We start from the raw sequence: 25,408 nt of genomic DNA on the forward strand, positions 1-25,408 counted from the left end.
TACCTAAAGGGGACCTACAAGAAAGCTGGAGAGGGACTCTATTTTATAAAGGTGTGTAGTGACAGGACAACAGCTTCAAAGTGAAACAAGATACATTTAAATTAGATATTAGGAAGAAGTTCATTATTTTGATGGTGGTAAGGCACTGGAACAGTTTTCTCAAAGAAATCCCATCCCTGGAAATGTTCACGGCCAAGTTGGAGCAAGCTGGTTTAGTGGAAGGTGTGCCTGCCCATGGTGAAGAGGTTGGAACTAGATCTTTGAGGTCACTCCCAACCCAAACAATTCTGTGATTCTATACTATGAAAATTGTATCTATTTCAGAATCACAAGTAAAGCCAATATGTCCACGAATAAAGATGGACACCAGAATTCTTCAGGTCCATACAGACTTTTTAAACAAAAATTCAGGATGACTGCTTTTTGCTATTGATTAATTCTGCTTACCTCATTTGTAAGCTGGGAGGCCATGGCATTCTTTCTCCCTAATCTTCACACCATGATAAGATAATGTATATCCCACCATCCCAGAAGTTTGGGGTTTTTTGTTGGAGAAGTCAAAGCACTACCTTTCAAAATGGATGGAAAAGGCAGATGGGGGTATCTGGGAGTATGGTGTGTATTTTTTTTTTTAAAACCAAGTTAATTTTCATAGACCAGGGCAGGTCAGATTGCTGTGGAATCACTATTTAAAGGGACATATAGTCAATTTGAATATGTTTTCCATATTATTCCTTACTGTATTATCTGAAGTATTTACATTTAAATTTCAGGGTCATTGATAGAAAATCAACTGAAAAATGACTGCATAGATATTAACCATCATGTCTGAGCTTCATGGTTTAATTCTCAGGAGCATAAAAATCATGAATACCTGTGAAATGAAAGTTAACTGCAGATCAAGTCTAATAGGATGGAAAGTTAATTAAAAGAAGCTAAAAAAATCTTATCATATTAGGCTTTCCTCCACTATGAAGTAAGATATTGTATGGTTAGATTTTAATAGGAAACTCTATTACTTTCTCATAGACTCTAATTTCCTTTATCTGTATGAGCCACAAAATTTTCTCATGCAGAATTATTTTTCTGATGAATTCATTATTCTATTCATATTCTTAGTCTAATTGATGGTCTTAAGCACAATCAAAAAAGAGATAGAGCTGGAAACATTATGTTAATAGAACAAACACTTTATTTGAGCAATTCTGCTATTGGCAAACCTGCAGCTTTGAACTTTGTGAATGAAACAAAAAGGTGTTCAAATTTTAACTTTATTGCCCTGTGATTTACTGCCTTATTAGGGTATTTATGAACAGCACTGTTTTGAACTTAGAAGAAATGTTTCAACTTCAAAAGGCTCATTATAGACACTTGAGCCTGTTGCTTGCCTTCTGCAAAGGACATTAAATGAGAACAGACACATGGACCAACATTTTACTGAAGAAGAACTGGCAGATTTGCCTGTTTTTTCCAGTGCCTAAACAATTCTTGCTAGTCTTTCATGGTAAATTTAGATGTTTAATACACAGTGGCTTCTTCTCCCAATCTTCCAAGGGATTGAATTATTCATCAAAATGGAAGCATGCCAGAAGCCAAATTATAAGTTGCTATTGCTGTCTTATAGCTCCATCATAATTCCTTCTCATTTCTTATTTCATTGTCTGGTAATTTAGTAGTGATAACCTCAGTTGAAAAATACTGAGAAAGGGAAGCAAGTGGCAACTCAAACATACAGCTACAAAGAGCAGAATTCAGCAGAGGAGCAATAAGCTTTGAGATAAGATGACAGCTCTGTCTTCACAGGTAGGGAGACATAACATGGAGTTAACTGGAAAAGACATTTCACTTCTGCTCTTTCCTCAGCTTCACCTTTCTCTTAAAAAAATACATTCCACTTCAAAACTTTGCCATGGCGTTGCCTGCTTATTATGTCTCTTTGGAGGATTTTCCAACCTGATAAATATCTATTTCCAACTCTAAAGATATTTTTCATTCCAACTTGCTGCCTACCCAAGTTAGGGATCTGTGAGATGAGTTCAGGTCTCCTATCATTACCACTCAACAGGAAAGACTGTAGGTTAAGGTATGCACTTGACAATCTTGTAGGCACCCTATTGCCTTCAGCGACCTTACAGAAATATGACTGACTGAACGTTAAAATTGAACATGGACAAATGACTCCACAGGGAAAGTGAGGAACAGATTGGAACCCATTCCCTAACCCCAGCACTGCATGGAATTTACAGGAACCATTAGGATACAAAACCTTAAAAGTCAGCAGACTAGTCTCTGAAACCAAACACACAGATCAGTGCAGAGGAGGAAACACTTTCTGTTTGCTCATCTATGGCATTCAGGTATGTCTATGGGTGAAATTATTCCTTTTGGTTAAACAAATATGGCTTTTCATAATGACAAAAACAATTTTATTTAGAAACATTTCTTCTCCTTTATTAATGCAAGTCTTCTTTTAAACTCAGCAGTAGTTTATCCTCTTCCACCTCTGAAACTGTTGCATGCCCTACAAATAATTTTCTCCCTGCATTGCTCCATGTTTCTCTCAACTAAAGCTTGCTAGTGAGACACCTCAGGAAGTGTCCTTTAAACATCTCTGATTATTGTATTTATGAAAAGCAGACAATAGCATTAATTCAGACTCTTACTAAAGGTCTGAAAAGATTCTTTTTAATACCTGCAGAACCCATTTCAAATCCGAGATAAACAATGCCACTGAAGTAGTAACAGTGCATTTCTGGTCAAACACCTTACCTGGCATATAGGGCTGGGTGCTCTGTTAGATAAAATCAAGAAGATCCATAACACTATCAAGTGCAGAAATAAAAGTGGAAGTAGCAATGGCTTACTTTAAAGACAGAAGAAAGCAGAAGGAAGGTTTATCCCTGCTCCCTTCAAGATTATTAATGTGCAGAATACAGATGCACCAGCTGGCTCAAAAAAGTGAGTGAAAGTCAGAAGCTGCCTGATCTCAGAGAACCAACAGGCATTCCTTATGCATTCAAACCGTGTGGAATAAAGTAGAGCATTGTAATGAAATACAGTAAGAAATGTAGATGATACGCACCTTATGAAAACAAGCTGTTGTATTTGACAGCTGAGCTTTGAAATGCTCCAGCTAAAGTCTCTCCTCTCTGTTAAAACATCTGGACTTTTTTTTCCAGTCTGTGATTTAAGGTCTGGCTAACTCTATATAGTGATTTTTTTCCACATATAACTGTACAAAAGCCCTAATACTATAAACTGCTAAATACTTTCTACTTTCATTAATCCCAAGTCACTCAACATCTCATCAGGCTGCCAGTTTTTCCAGCCATGTGGTTAATGTAATTAGCAAATGTGCAGGCTATGCATATATACAGGAATCTACACAATTTTTTTGGTATTTTTTTTTCTATGAAAGAATTTAATTTGCATCCAAATTCCAAACTGCTCTAGACATCCAAGTGCTGACTCTTTCCTTTCCTAAAAGACAAATCAATATCCCTTTCACAAATGCTGTGGACAAAAGCTTTGGAAGAGAGTTTTAAAACAAGTGAGGAATGCAGCAGAAAAGTTATGCTTTTGGTAATTTAAGCCTATTACCAAATGTAGTCTCCCAGGAATTCCTTGCACATAAAATTGGGGTTTTTTTCCTGTATATGCTATGAATTACCTAATCCACTCTTTCTGATCTAATGTTCAGTTCTGGCAAACAATCCTACTTTTGAAACTTAAGAGCATGATTTTCCACTCATCTGCAGCAGTTTTACACTGATAATGCTTATATGCATTATTGCTAACTTACATTAGCAGTAAATGAGAGGGACAGCACGTGCATCATTTCTTACAGTGGAATCAGAGAAACCCAAAATATGACATGCAGTCTATCTCCTGGGGACAGGATATTACCAGCACTCTGTTTTCCCATCTAAGATATTTGCTAGAACTACCTGAAATCTGTAATAATATTACATAACTGAACAATACTTATGGGTTTTCATATATATTTACTATATGTAACCCATATATATTATTTTCTTTGCTTTCTATTTCCAGCACCTTTCCCAGTGCTCCAGTCAGAGACGTAAAGCTTAAATTTATTGGATTTTATAAAAGGAAACTGCATTTGCCATCCCTTAATCCTTTCTTGCAAAGAATCTCCTTCCTCTGCACCAGTTCCCTATGCTTATTAAGCTTCCCAGCTACATTCAGGACCCTGGCACTGTATGAGCAGAGGCGTCACTGTAATGGAGCAGAGAGATAACAGTGCCTCTCTCCTCGGCTTTGTCAGCACTACCCCTGAAATTATGTGTACAGTTCTGTGCATTTCATTACCAGAATAGAACAGCACAAGACAATGCAAAAGAGAAAACAGATAAAGAGCTGCTGTTCAACGAGGAACAACAACCATTGCTCTAAGTTGATGTCTAAAATCTTTGCCTTCACTGTAGATAGCTTCATCATCTTGGTTTGTACTTGCTGAAATCTCCCTTGAATTAGAAAATTGATGTAATGTGACACACACACACTAAAAGCTGTCATTGCTCTAACATGGCTAGATCCCCAGAAAAATGACCTCCTGGTATGTGTATCTGTCTGAAGATTTAAGAAATCTGAAGGATCAAAATATAACTTTTGTTTAAAAGTAGATGAGAGATTAACTAAGGCTGGAAACTGAAAGAAGAATTAAGACTCCAAGGTCTTATTTCAAGTTCTGTTATTCAACTAAACCTTAAGGGCTTGATCTACAAAAGGATTAACTATCTCTTGTCAGTGTATAAATCTAAAATTTAGATCCTAGAAGCAAATGTTCAACCGCTCTAATATCCACAAAGCTCCCCTTAGCTGCTAGAAAAATTATGGCAATATAGCTATAAAATGTTGGGGCTATTGGACACTCACATTTGCAGTCAAGAATATATCCCAAGGATATAACTACTAAAATTCATTTAAAAATAAGCATCTTGAATGTGCAGCTGGCTTCTAAGATTAAATGCCAATAAAATACAATAAACAATATTGCTTGTATAAGGATTTTAAGGCAAAAGCCATAGGTATCAATAGCAATTGATGTTCGGAAGATCACAAAAAATCTGGGCCTTCACAAAATGTCTGCTACTGCAGTAGTCCAAATGGCTTTGACCTGACTTGCTGCTTAGCCTCCTAATTAATTAGCTTTAATGAAATGTAAGCATATTAGGTTGTGAAAAAGAAACAAGACTGTTCCAGTTCCTCAGGATACTTTAAACATTTCATGTGAATGTAGTGTTCTTACATGAGGCATGCCAAGCTTGGCAGGTCTTAAGAGTTTCTTAAACTATCTGAATTGGCAGCTTGCGTTTGGACACTTGCCACCTACGAGACAGGCCAAGAGAAAACTTGCAGCTTGTCATCAGGAAGGAAAGGTCATCTGAGAGGCAAAGGAAAAAAGTCACCAGGAGAATAAAAAAATCTACTGGTTCGATAGTAAATGACATATAGATGATTGGGATTAATTTTTCCTATACTATCATATCTTTGTGTTTGCTGTAGACAGCACTACCAGAACACTCATCCTTCAGCAGAGAACTGTGTAAATCCTTTTCTGAGGAGGCAAGATAGGGGAAAAACTGCTGCACCAGGATTCCCTGCTCTTCTTGCAAGGAGGAAGAATTACTAACAGAGTGAGTTAGACACACAAATGGCTGCTTTCATCTTTCAACAATCCTGTTATTAGAATAGAGGTGCTGCAGGCACAACATCTGCAGTTTGTTTTGCCATCTGTTTCTAAAAATATCATCTCAGGGAAAGAGACTTTTTTCCTGTCTCTCAAAATCATTTTTTGTTTGCTTTTTCTTTCCAAGGGAAAAGTGATGGATTTGGAAAACAGCATATGTTGCAAAGATCACTCAGCTTCAGGGGTGGACTTTACCATTGCTATTCAAAATACAATGAAAAGCTGTGAACAAAACAGTTGAAAATTTTGAAATATACAAGCTCAACTCCTTTGATAAATGTAATCAAAGGGCTTAGTCTTCTAACGTAATTCCTACAGAGCTAGTGACAGATGTTTCCTATGCAGGAAAGTATGGTTTAATGTTCTGGGGAACCTAATGGGGGAGAAAAGAAATTGAAAAACTGAAAAGAACTACAAGAAGCTCCAAAGTTATTTACAGGTGAAGTTTAGTAGTCATATTTTCAGAAATCAAAAAAGGAGACAAATGAAGTGGGGGGACAAAAGAAGCTCCCATAAAATACTTCAAAACTTAAGTTTACTTTGTTTCATAATTAGAGATTTTGTTAGAATGCAATTTTCACTTTTTTTAAAGCACCAATTTCAAAATGTAAAAACCCAGCCTTTTAGGGGTCAAGAATCCTTTTCTTGTTTTGGATATGACACAGACAGCTCAGAAGAGACTAGATGGAGTCCCTACAGTATTTTGACAGCACCAAATCTTCATTTCTTTACTAAAAAAAACTAAGACGTGAATATATTCAACTAATTTTCAGTCTCTGAATTCCTTTGGGGCTTATTTGGCATGTGAAGTAAAGGGTGTGAGAGACTGAAATGTTAAATGTTAAAGACCCAAACAACTGGCCATTTGCAAAAGCAGTGGGTGCTCTGCTGAAGCCAGGTTTGCACCCCCACACCGAAGGGGCAGAGGAGATTTTTGGGTGCGTGGTGGCAAAACCTCTGATCTGTGTAAGAACAGCCCCAGTGCCAAGGAGGGGCCTTCCACAGCGGACTGCATGTGATCCACAGCGTTCCAGGGAATGCCACCCATCACCCGTGGGAACAAGGGCAGATCAGGTAGGATGGCCAGTTTACTGAACAAAAGAGCACTTTATTTTATTTCAGATACATACATACTCCCACTTCACTGACTTTCTCTCCAGCTGTCAAACCTTTTTAATCCTCTCCACAGGTCTCTGAGAGTCCCCAGAAGCCTGGCAGAGGTAAATGATTCAGAACCTCACCAAAGACACCTCCCTGCTGTGAGTTCGGATGCGTGACAGGGATCCTCTGCTTCTGACTGTTCCCGGATCTCAAACCTGAGTCACACATGCCCTCACTCACAAAACACCTCCCCCAAAATGATGGGATGTACTAGCAGCTTTCTGAGTTATACAAAAGCCAAAGACCTGAACTAACAGAACATAACAGGCGCATGAGAAAGAGGATAAGGCAAGATTCAATCTATTTGTTCCACATTTGCTTATAAAGCTCCTAAACAAGTTTATTCTACTATTTCTGTTCCCCAAAGTGCTTCTTTTAGCCAGAACATAAACACGGCATTAACAAATGCATAAATATACACACATGTACAGAGAGAGAGTGAACGTGTGTGCACGTTTCACAGTATATTTATCATCCCTGTCTTGGCACTGAAAAAATTAACATACAGGAGAACCATGGATTCTAGAGGAAATACAGATCTCCAGGCACTCCACAGTAGATTTGTTACTGAATGGAGAGAGGTCAGAAGAAGGGAATAAAATTTTATTTTGATGCATTAGAAAATAACTGGAACTATTTACAGGACTACTTTTGTTCTTTTCATCGGTCAAATACAGAATTTATGAACTCCCCAAGATTTCAGCAGTGAAATCAGTAGTTTCTAAACCTATTGTCTAAAATCAGTCATAGTGGTTTCAGTATTAGGGGAAAATACTGAATTATGGACATACATTTAAAAAAAAGATCAAAATTGCTAAAATTGCTTTGCATTTCTGCTGTCCCTCAAGGACAGAGCAACCTTTCCCCCTTTTTGAACACCTCTGACATTTATTTTCTGACACAGAGGTGGAGTAAAACCAGCAAAGACAGAATTTGGGGCATTTTCTTGTTCTCTAAATGAAGCTAATGTTAAGATTTTGCAACTTTGTAAAATAGTTGTAGTTGCTCTCCAATATAAAAAGAGGAGCTGATGATCCTTATAAGACAGTCCCATGGGACCAAAGAACTTTAGTTTTTATGAGACTAAGCAGAAGTAGAAAAAGAAGGTCCTTGGTGGTGAGTCTTTTGCAAGGTTTTAATAATGTATTTGTTAGTGCAAAGATCAAATGGGTTCTCAAATTAGTAGACATTTGAGATTTCAAATCAAGCCAGTCTAATTTGTTTTTGTTTTGTTTTTTTGCTTCTATATTTCCAAACTGGTATGGGCTTTGTCTTCTGCGCCTCACAGAGCATTTAAGCTAAGTAGTATTAAAGAAATACTACACTTGATGTCCCCCAGGAACTGGGATACCCCTTCTTATACTTGGGAGAAAGCACTAATTTCTACAACTTGTAAATAAAAAATTGGAACTGAAACAGAAAGGCAGAATGAAGACAAAGTAATAACCCCATTGATGTAATTATAAACTTTGGTTTCTCATGATCTGTTTGGGTGGAAAATAGAACACGTTTTCCTGCTCTACTGAGGTATTATTCTAGGTGCTACAGTTCATATGAACATCAATAACTTTGAACTTCTAGTACATAAGGCATCCTTAGGTCTAGGCATGATATCCAAAAGGAATTTATAAATTTTAGAAGCAAAAGCCTATCTCTGTCCCTAGTATCTGTAAACACTCAGCATGATTTCTCTCTAACAGACATTATTATCTTTCAGAAATCAGATACTTTCTTCTTGTTTAAAGGTAACTAACCAGTTGCCATAGACATTTAAGGTTCTAATAAACAAACATTTGCTTCTGATGCAAAATCTGTTTCTGAATCATGTGCTAGCTCTTCTCTTCCACTGAATGTGTCATTGGCTATTTTTATTTTCTTTACCATATATTTTATGAAGCTGAAAATCAAAGCTAACAGGGACAAAAAGCAAGTCACAGCAGGTTGAAAATATCATATCTTAGTATTTTAGACATGTGTCAGCTTGATAATATAGGCACAGCACTAGAGGGATTGCCAGAATGTGACAGTGCACATGGCTTTGAGTTTAGAGAACATGCTTTAAAAAAAGACTGGAAGGCAGCAAGGGCAAGGTAGCCAGACTGTGGGGCTGATTCTCATCTTTCCTGATCCTAAATGAGAAACCAGGGAAACTTACACCAGCTAAGTCAGGCTGGAGAAACTGTTTCGTTTTCAAAGCAAAATTCTATGAGCATGCAAGTCCAAGCAATGGAAGTGCTGATATTTAAGATCTCTATATTGCTGTCCACATATGACATTAATTTATGTAGCCTGAGCATGGTTCATTCCAATGAATGTGTTCATTCTAGAGCGAAAAATGATATTTAATGAAAATAGTGTCACACCAATGATCCCTGAGATTAAAATACTTGACTTTTGTCCCTCACTTTATTCTCTCTGCATTAGCAGATTAGGAATTGCACCTACTTTATAAAAATATGTGATAATATTACTTCTCACAGCAAGTGAAGATAGCATAGAGTACTAAAACCTTAACAATAACACAGTTTATTTGCACATTTCTGATAGGTAGAAGTACAGAACCATTTTGGGGTGTTGAACAGCATTTTGCACCTGAATATCAAAGTCCATTAAAATAGTAATTAAATCTCCTTTCCATTCATCTTTACCTCATTTAGCTTGAAGTATCTCATTTACCCTGCCTTACAAGTAGGGAAATGAACAATATACACACATAGTCACAGAATGAATCAACAGTAGAACTGGGAATGCCATACCACCATAGTTCAGGCTTTTTATTCTTGGCTTAAACAACTGAATTCTCAGCTCTTCCCCTTGCTCAGTGACAAATGTCACAAAAGCTGAAGCCAGCAGCCTGCCCTGAGACAGAAAACAAAAATAAGAACTAACTATTTCTAGTACCAGATATCCATATATAACCTTACTGGGATAAAACAGACTAGCGTGGGATCTCTCACAGCATCTCCTGAGCTTGAGTGAGCCCCTTGCCTCTGCAGAAGGCTGTCACAGGCACAGCAGAGGCCACATAAGGCAAACAGAAGTCACCATTCAGTAGGACGCAGCAGCTTTATCACGTCCTGGAGGTTACTGTCCTGATGGCCAGACTTGATCGGCACATTACCCCAGCCTGAAGGTCACCCTGACCTTCATGATGCAGGGGGCTAAAACTCCAATTGCTCTGCTCCAATAACCTGCCACTTGTTCTAAAGAATTGGTTTCTTTTGCTGCTTGCATTGTAACAGGACTGTCCTGGTCTCTCTGCCAGAGGGCAGTATTACACAAAATACAAGCTTGTTGATTACAATATAATTTTATAAGCAGTTGCTTTACTTAAGCAATTGCCAAGGAAAAGCTTTAGATTCAGTAGGAATTGCTGGTTATGAAAAACACACGAGATCTAAAATCTAAACCAAGACAGCTTTAAATATTGATTAATTTTCTGTTGTAATAATTACACTTAGTGATTTTTCTCAGATTATGTAAGAATTAAGAAAATTAAACTGAACATAAATCATTGGTGAAAGAAAAGTGATCTTTTTATCTCTCTGCAAGTACAGAAAACATATCTTGGGTAAGTTAAATGAAATAACTAAATAATTCCATGTTGGAAACACGAACATATCCCATCACTTCCCTCTTCCGATAGCTCTTAGCCCAGAAAGGTATTATATCATGGTCCTGTGAGAAAAGTTCACAGATTTCAATGCCTTCTCTACAGAATGAATTAATTCCTACAAAAAAGCTGGAATTTTAGCTAGGCAAAAGGTATGTGTAAGTATGCTTTTTGTGATGATGTGAACATTATCTGCACAATGACTGTCTGCCTTTTCCTCCACTAACTTGAGCTGATCCACTGATGCCAGCTGATGTATCCTAATGCACAGACGCTTCCTGTGCCATTAATGTGGCTAGTACATTCACAAAGAACTGAATCAAGGTACCAGGAAATGAACCACTGGATAAGCCAAACTATATTTTTTCTAAACAGTATTTCTAGCCTAAGCAGACGCTTGAACACTCAGCTTGTTTTCCTCTGCTTTACGCATTATTGCACATTTATGATGCATATGGCAGAAGACACCCCAGATGCGATCCCAGAATTGTGTTCAAGTTATACAAGTAAATATCAGCAAGCCAGTTTTCACCAGCATCAGTAAGAGGCAGAGATCACGCACTGACAGACGGAAGACTGGCCCCACAGAGTGAGGACATACTAGTCTTAGAAATCCTAGATCCATCCCAGACTTTTGTCTGCTAACTACAAACAAACTGTGAACTGTGGATTTTAAAAAGGCATTCACAAAGGTATCCCTTCATCTGCACGTGCACAGTGATATTCCTTTTCCAAGGACTTTATAAAAAGTCCTAGGTACATCCCATTGTCTGGTGCCTAAAGCACAGATAGCAGGAACTCTCACTCCAGCACATCAGCATGTAGGCACAAATCCCTTAAGAAGCTGTATAAGAAGTCACTTTAGCATTGTGCCAGCAAACCACTTCTAGAAGTGAAATGATAACAGAATTTGAAAACTATTGAAAACAGAACAGCTGCAAACTTGGTCTTATGAAGCTCTGCAGACATCTTGAAACATCCATCCTGAAGCCTCGGGGAGATACTCAGAACATCATTCAAAGCTTGGTGCCTCTTTGTGAACCTCCCTCGGGCAGGTGAGGAAGGGAAGAGGGGAAGGGAAGGGGATGAGGGATGACAGAGCGCCGAGGAGCTAAACACCAGCTTACGAACAGAGAACAGAATCACATAACAACACTGGACCAATGGACTCCAAGACACAGTGACAAGACAGATGGACACAACAAGACGCAAAATCACTACCGAGAAATAAAAAAAAAGCAAAGAAACCCCATTAAAGAAAGTAGATCTATAACTCCGAGGCTGCAAGAAGCAGCCAAGGGTACTGGCATAACTCTTCCAAAAAGAATAAATTATAATATAAATAAAATTAAAATCAAAACAATATCCCCCCCAAATCATACACTACAGACTTGCTCGGTTAGCCTGAATGCGTAGCTCTGATGGAACATATGATGGTGTCATCACAGCCCATGCACCAGTTAATGAAGGCCATGGTTAGTTACATCAGCTAAACTACAGCATGCCAGAAAAATGATCTTGCACTGACCCAGAAATAAAAGATACAACAGACACTCTGCATTGCAATAAAATTCTTTTTATGCCATCTGCAGTTTCTAGGGCTCTTTACATTGGAAGAGTTTTTCCTGGGAATATGCAGGGTAAAGGGGAGGGTTTTTTCCTTCTGGCTGTTTTTTTCTTTTGAACTCAATTGAAAAAAAAAAAAGGAAAAGGGAAAAAACAGGATAGAGACTTTGCAGAAGTTTAAAAAAGTAGGAAAATAAAAATAAAGGAGGGGTAATATTCTTCATTCTTTTACACACAACTTTCTTGGGACGTCCAAAAATGTGAATTTCTTGAGGATGGCAAGAAAAGATTTTGTTGCCTTTATTGGTTTGCAGATCTATATCTCATTCTTGAGATGATGAAACCATTATTTTGTTGGAAGAACTCCAAAAATATAAATTGAGAAGTATAGCGATGATTTTAAAAATTAAAAAATAGCAGTATGGCACGATTACGAGCCAAAAAAAAACCGAAAAGGAAAGAAATATAAAAGAAACTAAAATATCAATCACCAAAAATTCATGCGGCACAAGATGAGGTGAAACGACAGAAAATGTTCTTCAAATATATACAATGTATATATCTATCTATATATACACGGAGTATGTGTGTATATATCGATTGATATACCTGTATAATTTTTTTGTTCTCCCTGCCCCACCCTACCCCAAGGCTAATTGGTAGATGAAATTATCAATTAAAATCAAAGAAATAAATAAAAGAAAGAAGGAAAAAATCTAATAAAAAAAGAAATTAACGTGCTTTGTTCACCAAGAAATAACAATATCATGCATCTGTCCACACCAGCGGATGCCAGGGTTAGATGAAGGCATGAATTTCTGTGTAAACATGTGATTGGATGATAGGGACTACTGCTGATATTGGTCACTTATTACTTTTGCATATAGATAATATATGCACACTGTATATATAGTGCATATATAGATAAAATATCCTCGTGGGTGGGGCCTTTGGACCTTATATAGAAGAAAGACCAATATGCTGAAAATCAATTTCAGTATTCCTAATGTAAAAAAAAACCAAACACCAAACTAAAAAGAAAACAAAACTTCCTGTAAGTCATCTGCATGATTGTAAAGCTTGCTCATTTGATTTTGTTTTGGCTGTAAGATTGTAGCTGGGAAATTCCACCAAACAAGTGATGCTATTTCACCCTGGGAAGTGTTGTGGATGCACCCCTGTCCTTTGGGTCCATATGGTATTCAGCTTATGAGATGGGAAGGCTATTTCTCTGAGTACTCAGAGGCATGCACACAACTTCAAAGGCCATTTCTTACTCACAACATAAGAAATGGGGAAGCATTCCTGCTTGTCAGAGGGAAAGACTGGGGGTAACTGAGCACTGGATTGTGGGGAGTGTTCCAGTTAGGAGAACAGTGAAAATTCCCTGGGTGCTTCGGGAAGGTTGATGCAGTTATGGAGGACAGCATCCAAATCAACACTTCTTTTGGTTTCTTCAGTGAAGTCTTCACTTCCAACATATTGGTTTTTGTACTATGCCAGCTGTTTTGGAAAACAGATTATGCTTGTTTTCTGCAAATAAATCTCTGACCCAGGCAGGCTGCAGGTGGATGGCTACAGGCCAGTCAATTATAGATACAGAAGGCATATCTGTTGGATATATGCCTCCTGTGTGTGAGTAAGTGTACAAAACTTCCAATGCAAAGAACTGTAGATTTTAGCATATCTACTACTGTGTCCAGTCCCCCATCAGAAAGGCTTAGCAGTCTGATTAGACAATGACAGCCTTCACATATATGAAGCCTTTTGGGAAACACAGAATAAATTTCCCTGGGGAAAAAAAAATCACATTGGAAATTGATGGGCTAATAGGAAGGGAAAACTGGCAACTGCACCAGGGAAGGAACACAGGATGTGTCAAGCCTGGGAACAAGGATTAAGCCCTACAGACCATTTCAAGAGGCTGTATTCTGGACTTCAGTCTACTTGGTGTTTGAGTCTCACTGTTTGAGTAGTCCACGGAGCAGCTTGGGCTATGATCCCAACCAGCTGCCTGGCCACCAGCACCCAGCCTGCCTGGTGCCAGAGCTCCACTAATGGACATCCTTAACAGGAATGAGGGCAATGGTATGAGGAGACAGCAACAGCTGCCAGGAAAGCACAATTATCATCCTCAAGGCTTTGAAATCTCAGTAAGATCAGATTGTAAGGGTGCTCCTCATTTCATTGAAAAGAGATAAATGCTTTCTTCCTTCACAGTGCTTCCTAGTAATTTCTTGTCAGAAAATATGTTTTCCTTACAAATATTACATTCTCTGAGAGCAGATGGGTGACCAAAAAACCACCACAGGGCTGCGCTCAGAAGCACAGACTCAGAACCTTGGCTTGAGTTTTGAGGAACTTGAACATTTAAGCCTCAGATCTCCTTGGAGCAGGCCAGAAGACAGTCCTTTACTCATACCAGAGAAAAGCATCTGTTTTGGCACAGAAAAAAGGAAGTTTTTGGCCATGTACTGGGACACGCAACATTTTCATAGAGATAAAAGAGGACCTTCTCTTGACTGTTAAGTAAATGCTTCTTCAGGGCAGATAAACAGTTTTTTTTTGCCCCCCTGTATCATTCAGATTAAGTCTTCTGGGAGATCTAAAGATCCAAGGGTATCTAGGCTTGTCTGCAATAAAAGGAATAGAGGGCAATTTCTGTCTCTGAACCTGCAATGGTTTCTTTTGTGTTACATAAAATACAGGGGTTTTGGATCCACAGCTGTCATTGCTGCCACTTAGAATAATTCCTTATGTATACATACGTGTCTACAGGTGGTGTCTGCAAGCTACCTCAGTCAGAAAAAGTCCAGTGACAGCTCCTGTTTTTTAAATGAAGTTTTTTCTACCAAAAATTCTGCAAGAAATTACTTTTGGAAGGGGGGCACAAAGTCTTAGCCAGCTTGCTACAGTGAGTGCTTCAAGCCAGCCTGGAGTCCTGAAGAGAGCCGAGTTAGGGAATCACCTTCACACTGTCTTTTTTGAAAGAGATGCAAGTGTTCAGACACAGATCATATGCACATGAGATTCAGGTCTTAGATTCAACTGTCAATCAGAGTTAAGTGGCAATAAGACCCTGCCAAATGGTCCTCACATGGTATTTAGTCTCAAAGAGGACATGATTTTCAGCCTCTGAGTACACCAAAAACAAAGGCTTCAAAAGGACTCTGTGTAGAGTACTGCCTCTGATTCCAAGGACCAAGACCAAAGTAATATCTCTAGATACTGGGATTTGATTCTGACCCATATGAAATCTGAAAACTTCTGATCTGCAGGGAAATATTCTCTGCTGCCCTTGTCTTTGCTATTGCACAGCAGGTTCATAGCGATGTGTATCATATCTCACAGCTGCAGCAGTGAGTTCAGTAACCTTTACATTACTAGACCATGGCACTGAGGGTGATGGAAGGCCAAATTTGGCAGAAACTCAAGAGCTTTAAAAGCTACACATTATCAGAGCAACAAAAAGAAGACTGTGCTGGGTTAGGTCATTTAATTTTCAGTCTGCTGTAAAAGGGATCAGGCAAGGCAGAAGGCAGCGACCTGTCAACAGAACACGATGAAGCAATTTCAAATGATCCCAATTAAAAAAAAAAAAAACAAACCCCAACAATAAGTTTTAAAAAAGATTTGAAGCCACACACTAGGAAACACAAGCAAGATAATCTGGATCTTTCTTCTCCACAATGTACATATTTAAATACCAGATCTTGGCGTGTGGCCAGAATTCTGACTTGGCTGGTGAAGTGTAAAGGCAAACATATCTGCTCAGCCAAGCCAGCACTACTGGATTGTGATAAGCTGGCTCAGATTGCTTTAGTGCTCCAGAGCAGAATGGGCTGAGTGAGTGCTTTGATACTACCTCTATGGCAGACACTATGCACTGAGAATGCAGACAACAAGATAGACAAAGAAAATGAGAAGCCCCATAAACCTGCTACTTTTCCTTCTTATTATGATGGAATGAGTTAAGTTTATGGAAAAAGGACCTGCATATTCTTCCTCCTTCTGGCAATTCTGTACACCAGAATTGCCAGAGCACCTCTGAGAGCAGAACTCAAAATCTGGAAGTGCAGATTTCATCAGCAAAGACCATCTGGGAGACTTATTTTTACATATAATCAAGCTAACTTTTATTCTCAATGTCATAGTAATTCCCTAGAAAAGAATCAGATTTTAGTGGCGTATGTGGTCCTCCTTCCTATGCAAGAGGGGTAGGGTGCAAGGAAAGATACTGGTGAAATTTACAAGAATGTCTAGTAGTTTAGGAGAGAGCCATCAGCAGATTTTCAGAGAATCATATTATTTTGCACAGCAGATATTCAAACGTCTGTAGGCACTCCTATCTGCCAACTGTAATGCTTAGCAGGATTTTTAAAAGCAAGTCATTTTTACAAATCCAGTTTTTACCTGTTTGTAGTATTAGATTTCTAACTGTGTCAGGAAGGAGGTATTTTTAGTCTGGAAATGTTGCTGTACAGCACTATGAAATTTCAGGCTAAACATGCTGTTTTACCAAATTTCTACTCAAACTTTGATTTTTACACTGGCAGCACAAGCTGAAAATATTGCTGTTACAATTTCTAGCTGCTGAAGTTATTGTGATTTTTTTAAACAAAAATTCAAGAGGAGGAGTCTGATAAAGACTTCCTTTTGTCCTTTAATTGAAATACATGGCAATCAGAATATAAATTCAAAAAAGAAGTCTTCACATGTTAGTGAAGCTTCAATAAAGTGACTTCATTTATTTGCATATCAGTTGCAATAACTTTGTCCTTGTGTCCATGGTCCTATTAATCTCATGCCTCACTTTAATTACAATCACTGTGCTGGGATTTCATTACAATTTTTATTTAAACTCTCAGTACTCCCATTGTTTACTTTTTTATTTCACAATCTAGTTATATTTTGACTGATTTTCCTCCAGATGGGGAGTAGAAAAATCCATAGAAATCTGTGAAAAAAAGAGATGGGAAGTAGGCTGAGCTACCTGTTACCAATAGTCTGTGTCACTGCCTTCACTGTCATCAGAAGGAAGTCAAGAGTATGGGTGGAAGTTCCCAGCTACAATGTAATGCCAATCTCAGGTTACAGCAAGACCAAATTCTACTAAAAGTGCAGGTACACCGTGACAAATTGAAAAGAAATGTGAAAGCACTAGCCTTGGGTGAATTTTTATGTTGTTATTGTATTACTCAAATGGCTTCAGGAAATTAGAAACAGAATATTTATAATACTTTCTTGGTATTTTTTGTAAGAAAAAAACCCCATCATCCCAAATAAAACAAAGCAAAAACAAACAAAACAAAGCCAAATGAAGGAACCCCCTCAGACTATTTATATGTTTCACTTTTAAAGACAAAAATTCTAACCAAAATTCCTCTTTTTCTTTTAAATGTACACAGAAATTCGATGATGTCTGTTCTCTATTATAGAAATGCTTAACTCATGGCAAGCCTCAAAAAAGAAGACTTGAAAAAGCCTGTAAGAAATAAAGTAGACTGCAGTTGCCTGCTGGATACCACATAATATATCTCACCAGAAAGAAAAGCCATCAATTTATCAAAATGTATCTGAAAGGGAGAAGCTGAGTCAGTTCCACATGGCCAGTCCTTCTGACTCTTTAACGGATACATTTTGAAGCATCACTGCAGATAACAAGGCAAGAATTACTACTAATTTTGTTATGTTAAAACTATGTTTTGGTGCTCCCCAATTTCTTTGGGGTCACAGGAAACAAAATTAGTATAAACACATTACCATGTTAACTGTACTCAAAATCCCATGGACAAATGTATCCCTTAACATCCATCTTCAGAGTAATTAAGAAAGATTAAACATCGTTAATAACTTATTTTTATTTCACTTTTCTCTTCTGTTTTCAAATGTTCACCCTCTCCACTTCATAAATCTTCATTATTTGTCACACTCCATATTGATTTTTCCTACTGTGTTAGTAAAGTAAAATCTAGAAATATGTGAACTATTAGCTTGAATCACTTTCAGAAAGTTTGACTTTCCATGCGAACAACTTTATATAAAGGAAATAGTGACTACATATCGGTGTTTTGCTGTTGCCAAGTCCATGGGATCTGATGCTTGGCTGTAGAGTTTCTTATTTTATATACAGTGTATATATACATGAGTGCATATATATACACATATACACACACATATATACATATATAATTATATATGTATACATTCACACATATAAAATATATGTATGCATTGTTTTTTGCAAATGAAATCAGAAAGCAAGCAAAACACGACTGACCTGACTTACCTGTACTGGGCTCACAGTCAATGAAATCTTCATCATCACTGGAACATTCAGCTGATGAAACGATGTCATCTGTTGTCTGGCGTGCGAAGCAAAGAAAAAAAAGAAAACAAAAGTAAGATATTTGTAAGTCAAGAAGCTATTACAGAGGCAGCTAAATATCCCAGGGGGGAAAAAAAGGGTTTCACAAATGTAACTCTTAAAATATTTAAGTTGTACAAGCACTCCGTATATGCCCGTGTGAATGTGTCCTCCATTGAGTTGGAGGCTCCTGTGAGAGTAACAGTGCCTATCCTGTGCTGTTGAATATTTCAGGTGTGCACAGGTGCTGTGCACCTGCTGGGCTGTTCAGAGCAGCAAGTGGATCACATTGGTGCTGTTGCACAAAGTACAGTGGGCTACAAAGCCTGCCTGGCTGGCAAACTGCCCTGAGCAGCCACTGTAGATGTGCCTGCTGGGAGGAGGCTGGGCTCCTCCATAAACACCAGCATCATGTAGGGCCAGCCAGAAGGCACCTCCTGAGAGACTTACCATGTGAGGCATGCCCAGACTGAACATGCAAAGGAAAACATACAATAGAGACCCAGACAACACACATCACTCAGGCAGTACTCTTTGCTGTGCCTGATGCACCACTCTGAGGCAGACATAATTCCTGCTCTGTTAATGCACCTCCTGGGCCGGGAATAGGGTGTTTACCCAGATAGTAAATATCTGTGCAACTCACTCGTTGCATGACGAGGAACTGCTGCATGTGTCAGGTATGCCCAACATTCAACTTCACCTCGCTTAGCAAGTGAACAGGGATGTGGATGCAACTAGTTTGACCAGATGTAAAGTCTGATTCTGGAAGGGTTAAAGCAAACTGTAACCATTCACAATCATTACAGGTTTCATCACATTCCTTTGCATTTCCAGCCGGTGATATTTTCTTCTTTTTTAATTAAATTTCATTTTTTTATATTTTTTCTTTCTGTGTGTGTACTGCTCTAATTAATGAGCAGCATGTACTGCAGCATGTTAGAGAGACGTGTACTGGTGTCTCTTCCCAGCAGCATCTCCTGCCTGTAATTGCTGCAATTAGTTGAATTAGTAATGCAGGCCATTAGGGAGAGCCTGTGGCAGCCTCTGGACACAGGTTGTAATGTTCCTGTGCACAATACAAAATTACCCCAGCTCAGCAGCCTTGGCTCAACCACGGCTTCTGGTGAAACTGCCTCCCTTAACAGCTCTTCCTTGCAGAGAGCTGCCTATTCTGCCAAGCAGTAGGATCAGTGGGATGACTCCTGAAACAAATCAACTGAAATGCTCCTCACCAGACAGGAAGCATTGTTGAACTCAGGAGCAGGACAGCTGCACTTCAGTACTCCAGGCGAATATTTCTGGGAATCTCACACCTCAACAAGACTTTCAAATCCTTATTCCTGATAAAGACTCTCCAGCTTTAAATATGGTCTCCTTTACATTCTTATATCTGCTATGGCTGCCACCAACAAGTTCCTTCTTTCCTTTACAAAAGAGTTCTGAGGACTCTGCCCTTTAGCCTCCTGTGCTCCCAGCACTATGAAATACCTCTGACCCCAGCTAGAAGTTCCTTACCCTCCCCATCTCTGTATTTGAGCTAAGGGGAAAAAAAGAGAACCAAGAAGTCAGTCAGAAAGATCAGACTGAACCTAATGATGCTTCAGTCTTGATTTCGGTGGCTTAGATTGAGCCAAGAAAGAAAAACAGGACAGGTCAGTTGCAAATAAAAATTATGAAAACAGAATATCTGTGAAAAAGCCAGTCCTGAAGCATTTTATGTGTTACTCAGTCATACCCAGCATGGTCATTTGCCAATGTTTTGTGGAATGCTATCTTGCAGTAGTTTCATGCTTAAATACTTTCATTAAATACTTCTACAATCTTGCTTCCATGGGGAGTCAAGATTAAAAGGAACTGAAGGTAATACGTTCCTGCCTTACATGTCAAGGTCATTTTTTTAAGATCTTCTTTCAGTCATAGAAAATGGAAGAATTCTGTTGAAATCCTGCTGACTTCTCTTAAGACAAGCTGGCTTTAAAATTTTGTCTGCTCAGTAAGGGGACAATAAAGGAGGAATGCACAAAATAGAAATTTACTTTTTTCAATTCTCCTGATCCTGTCACATATATTTTAGAAAGTATTATTTATCCCCAGAAACTTTCTAACTTATACAGTAATCACATCCTCCAACAATGAAATGCAGCTGTCCCTGGGTAAAAAGATATTAGCTTTTAATTGCACCAATGTAATTTAGTACAATTTAGTAAACAAGGCTATACTGCTAGAAATTCTTAAGCAGGGGAAATGTAGTTAGTGAAACTGGAGATTTATACTGTAGTTGTCCAAGAGTAAGGATGGCACTGTAAATAAAGAATAAATTAAGGATAGTATTGTGACTAAAGAATAAACTACCCATCACGACTAGAAGACCTTGCTCAGACAGTGCTAAAAACCTGGAAACTGGTTTTCATTTCCAGGTTAAATTTAGATCATGTGGATTTTGGTCTTAGTTGAACATCTGACAATTCATACTTTTCATAGAAAAACAGTGATGATTTGCTCCAGTAGGAAATAAACATAAGAATTATAATAATGTGTTGTTGTCACTTATCAGCTGCTATACCTATTTGATTACCCACTTACTGGCTCAGATCTAAAGGTTCATGCAATATTAACGTGGAATCAAATCCAATTGCACTGACAATGTGATTTAGTATTTGTAAAGAATAAGGAGTTCCTTTATAACTATTTTTTCCCCTTGCATATTAGGGGAATCATATGTAACCAGGAAGGTAACAAGGTTTTTTTTTTTTTAACTGGACACCTCCTTGCAACAGGAGGCTGGTAGATAATAAAAGTTTAGAACATTTTGGAAGTGATCAGCCAAACTGAGGGTCAAAACATCCTTCCAGACCTATTAATTACCCTATATCTAGTTTGGGAAGCCCCTGTACCACAACCTGAAAAGTCATGAAGCCTGGCCCTTGTTCCTCTTGTTCAATTTCCCATCTCATAAGCAGCTTAAGGCACTACATGCAACACTTTTATGCTGCACTCTGATACGTGTGCTAGATTTCCTGCTATAAAATCCTTTTGCAGCTTGTGTTGGTTCTGAACAGAGAAGGGCACAGTAAGCCAGACTCAGAAGAAATGCAAATATGTGATGTGCAATACTCATCAACCCGGTCAATTTCAACCTCTGTTTGCACTTTTTCATGACTGGTTCCACACATGATTTTATCAATTAATCTCCATCTCTCCTCCCCATCTCTACTACATACTATTTCACCTGATACTCTATTTTTTTTTTTTTGCTTGGTGATTGCTCTTTATCCCATCCTGTTGATTTTGTGTGTATAAAAATGAGGGTTATAAAAAGAAAAAAACCTCCAGAAGTGGTGTTAGATTTAAGTCAAGGTCATTAACGAGATCTCTAGAAACCACAGAAAAGATAAGTACACTAATCTGTCTTGCCATTTCCTATCTTGTATTTTTAATCTCAGTACTTTCCATCACAATTCATCACTAACTGATTTTCTAGTCCCACCACATATTGGTTTTCCACACACCTTCCGCTCAGATACCAACATCTGAATCATCCCAAAGGAATAAAGCTATTTCAGTGAGAAAGAACAGCAAATTCCTGATCACAGGAACAGGGTCAACGAAACATCCAGAAGGCCATTACTTCTTGCAACAGGAATTTGTACCTTTCAAGACCCTCCTGGGGCTGGGAATTTTCACTGGATGTTCATTAAACTTGCTGGTTCCACAAGACAGGAGAGGCTGGTGAGCAGAGACGCTGAAAATTTATCCACTAAGATAATTTCCTCACATCAGAAACAGCTCGCTGTGAGGCAGTAAGGAAAAACACTACCCCATTTCTGGTCACTTTTCCCCATTTTTGAAAGGGTTCTCATTATACTCACCCACTGGCTCCAGGGGAAGTAAGTGGATTAATGCTTTAGTGTCTGCCCAGTGATCTAGGGATAGTAAATGCTGAACATTCTTATGTACAGGCAAAAGGATAGTAATGAAACTTCTCCATATGCTGCGATGGAAATGATGTTTGTGTTTTCATTGGAAAGAACATGAGAGAGAAAATATTTTTCTCTTCCCTATATTAGCTAAATTCTATATTAAAAATAATAAGTCACACTATACTATTTTAAAATATGTATTTCATTTCTAAAGAATCCCAGCTTTGAAATTACTTGGCCTGTATTAAAGGCCATAAAACTAAAGATAGGTATTATAATAACTTTCAATAAAATTTCTCTCTGGCAGGAACCCTTTTTATTCCTTCCTCTGAAAGATTTTTTATGGCATTTATATTATTATTTTTTCTCTCCCTCTCTCTAGTGTTTAATGAAATTGCTTTGGAATAAAACCAGGGCAGGAGAAAGTGCTAAACTCTGAGTCCACCCCAGAGGATTTATGGGCATACTTACCTTCAAATTCTTTCTATTTCACTGAATTGGCTCCCCATTCCTTTCCATGAATTATTAGTTCTGTAATCACCTCCTCCTAATTATTCACTCTAAGGGCCTCTTCAATCTTGACACGGTGATAGTTCTACAATCTCTGTTCATTACACTGTATGTACTGGTGTGGGATATGTAGTGCAAGGAAATTTGGCATGGTGTGGCAAGACCTGCTCAAGATGACTCCATTCCTGTCCAATGTTTAAATTATCCAAAGCCCTAATTTATGTATTAGATCCATAACCCTTGCTCCTTTGTTCTACACAAAATGGCAGGTGCTGAATCTTCCTTTTCCCAATTGCAAAGTTTTTTTAGACACCTTGCTGTTTGGGTACACCACTCTTTAAGAAAGATTAAGCATGCTGGATAAAAAAAACCTCTGTCACAGAACAGCTTTATGAAACGATAAAAAACACACCCAGGAATGAAGGAGTTCTCCCTTCTAGAGGGAGAGAAAAGACAAGGACCCATAAGTTCAACCCTTAGACAAATTCCTGCAGAATTACACATTTGGCAGTTGCTTCACTTGGTAAAGTAGGATTTAATTTTCCTCCTTGCCTTTTTCTTGAAATTCTTCTGCACACTATACATGTTACCTCCAATTCAACACCAGTATTTGAAAGGCAACACTTAATGCTTTGTTGTGGGAGAAGTGTAAATCTACTTGCCACCGAGGAACCACAATTCACAGTACTTGAAATATGACCATCACAAAATTCTAGGCACAAATACCTTCCCAAGAGTGGAGAAATACAGTTGTATTAACCTGGGCACTGCATTTGCCTTTCACACCTAAAATATACAGAGATGAAAGTCAACAAACTTTTTCCTAAATACAACCACTTGACTTCCTCCATTACTTCCATACTGCTGTATTTTCTATAGATCTCAAATTTATTATGGTCAATGGACTACATATTTTCTTCTATGCCTAACAGCATAGAGTAAAAATGCTCCATTTAGAATAGCAAAAAGTTAGTGATGCTGTCCAGTCTTCTGGAAATCAAAATGTTTCTTGGCAAAGAATAGGCTGAAGGCATTTGCTGTCATGCCAAAAGAAGATAGCAGAAGAAGTGTCTGTCTGATCAGGAGCAATTTCTAGTTTGAATACCTCCACCTTTTGTACTTTGGTAACTAGGATTTTTAAAGAACTTTTCGTATTCTGTTCACACTATTCAATTAAATGAGAATCCTTCATCTGTCCTTTCTACACGTTACATTTGTTTCTCACTTTTTAATTAATCTTTATTTGCAAAATACCCTGGAGGTCACTACAGTATAGCAGACCTGAGAGACTCAGTCTGGACAAACTCAAACTACTACATAGAGATAGAAATAATCTGCATACAAATGGGAAAATATTAGAAATGTTGCAAAAAATTATAATGAAGTATAACAAAAGAAGCTGCAATTTGGGACTGTAAAAACTTTTAAGGGGAGTCTTGGGTCTCCTGTCTTTTGCTAAAGTGTATAAATCTTCTCATTTCTGGATAGAACAACATGTATTTTCTTATCATGGGACAGACACAGCCACAAATATGGGTAAGCACTTTGCACCCCCACATACTTAGGCTGAGGTTGTGCCTGCTTCTGCAGAGGCAATGCATCAGAGAACATGAAACTAATAATTCTCCTTCATATAACTAATTTGAGGTAAATAAAAAAACAAGAGGACCTCTGTTTGTTTAAATTGGCATTGATTTCAACCAGACTGCAACAACTTGCAGCAAGAAAGAATGGCTCACTACACTTAGTTGTGACAATTCAATGCTGAAAGATTAGGAGTAATTTTAGTCAATTCAGAGAAGAGCCACCAAAAAGAGGAAAGAACTTGAGAGATGTATGAATGAGACAGGCTTAGTAAAACTAAACATCAGAACTTGATTTAACACGGACTTAAGGTATGATAAATTTTTACAGGTGTCACAAAAGACATCAGGAAGATTGATGAACTATTCAGAATGCTTCAAAAAAGGATAAAATTAAGAGGAAAAAAAAGGTGTTATTTTGACTAAGAAAAGTCTCAGTAGTGATCTTTACCAACTGTGGAGAAGTCTCAAAGAAATACCAGAAACCATTAGCACTGAGGTCAAGCAGTTGCCTAAGCCATCCAGGTATGAATACCATTAGTGTACATGCCTTAATAGGCAGGAGTTGCTCCATCTATCTTCAGTTCAATCTAATTCACTCCAAGTCAAGTCCATATTTGCATCTTCTCTGTCACTATTGTAATATAAACACATTACACAGTTCTCTGTCATTGCAAAGCAGGCAGCAAAGCTATCCAGCACAGCTGTTCAGTTTGCTGTGCTCACAGACAGAATATTCTGAGTTGGAAGGGACCCACAAGGATCATCAAAGTCCATCTCCTGGTCCTGCACAGGACAGCCCCATGGGTAACACCCTGTGCCCATTGTCCAAATGTTTCTTGAATTCTGTCAGGCTTCATGCTGTGACCACTTTCCCTGGGGAGCCTTTTCCAGTGCCCAGTCACCCTCTGGGTAAAGAACAACTTCCTGAGAGCCAACCTAAACCTCCCCTGACACAACTTGAGGCCATTC

General features: G+C 38.3%; 1 protein-coding gene across 9 annotated transcripts in view; it reads right to left on the reverse strand.

Moving 5' to 3' along the window:
- The window catches only part of NRXN3 (neurexin 3), a gene marked incomplete at both ends in the record, with an annotated part of 894,988 nt that overhangs the window by 17,019 nt on the left and 852,561 nt on the right, over positions 1 to 25,408 (reverse strand). For 5 of the 9 annotated variants that reach the window (XM_084208337.1, XM_084208342.1, XM_084208340.1 and 2 more), the window contains one exon: positions 18,343 to 18,418. In XM_084208337.1, coding sequence (XP_084064463.1) covers positions 18,343 to 18,418 — 76 coding nt within the window. Of the gene's footprint in view, positions 1 to 18,333; positions 18,419 to 25,408 lie in introns of all 9 variants that reach the window. The other 4 variants (XM_084208338.1, XM_084208341.1, XM_084208339.1 and 1 more) reach the window with 1 other exon arrangement.

The sequence above is a fragment of the Fringilla coelebs genome (genome assembly GCF_963513975.1).
Source record: "Fringilla coelebs genome assembly, chromosome: 6".
Lineage (NCBI taxonomy): Eukaryota > Metazoa > Chordata > Aves > Passeriformes > Fringillidae > Fringilla > Fringilla coelebs.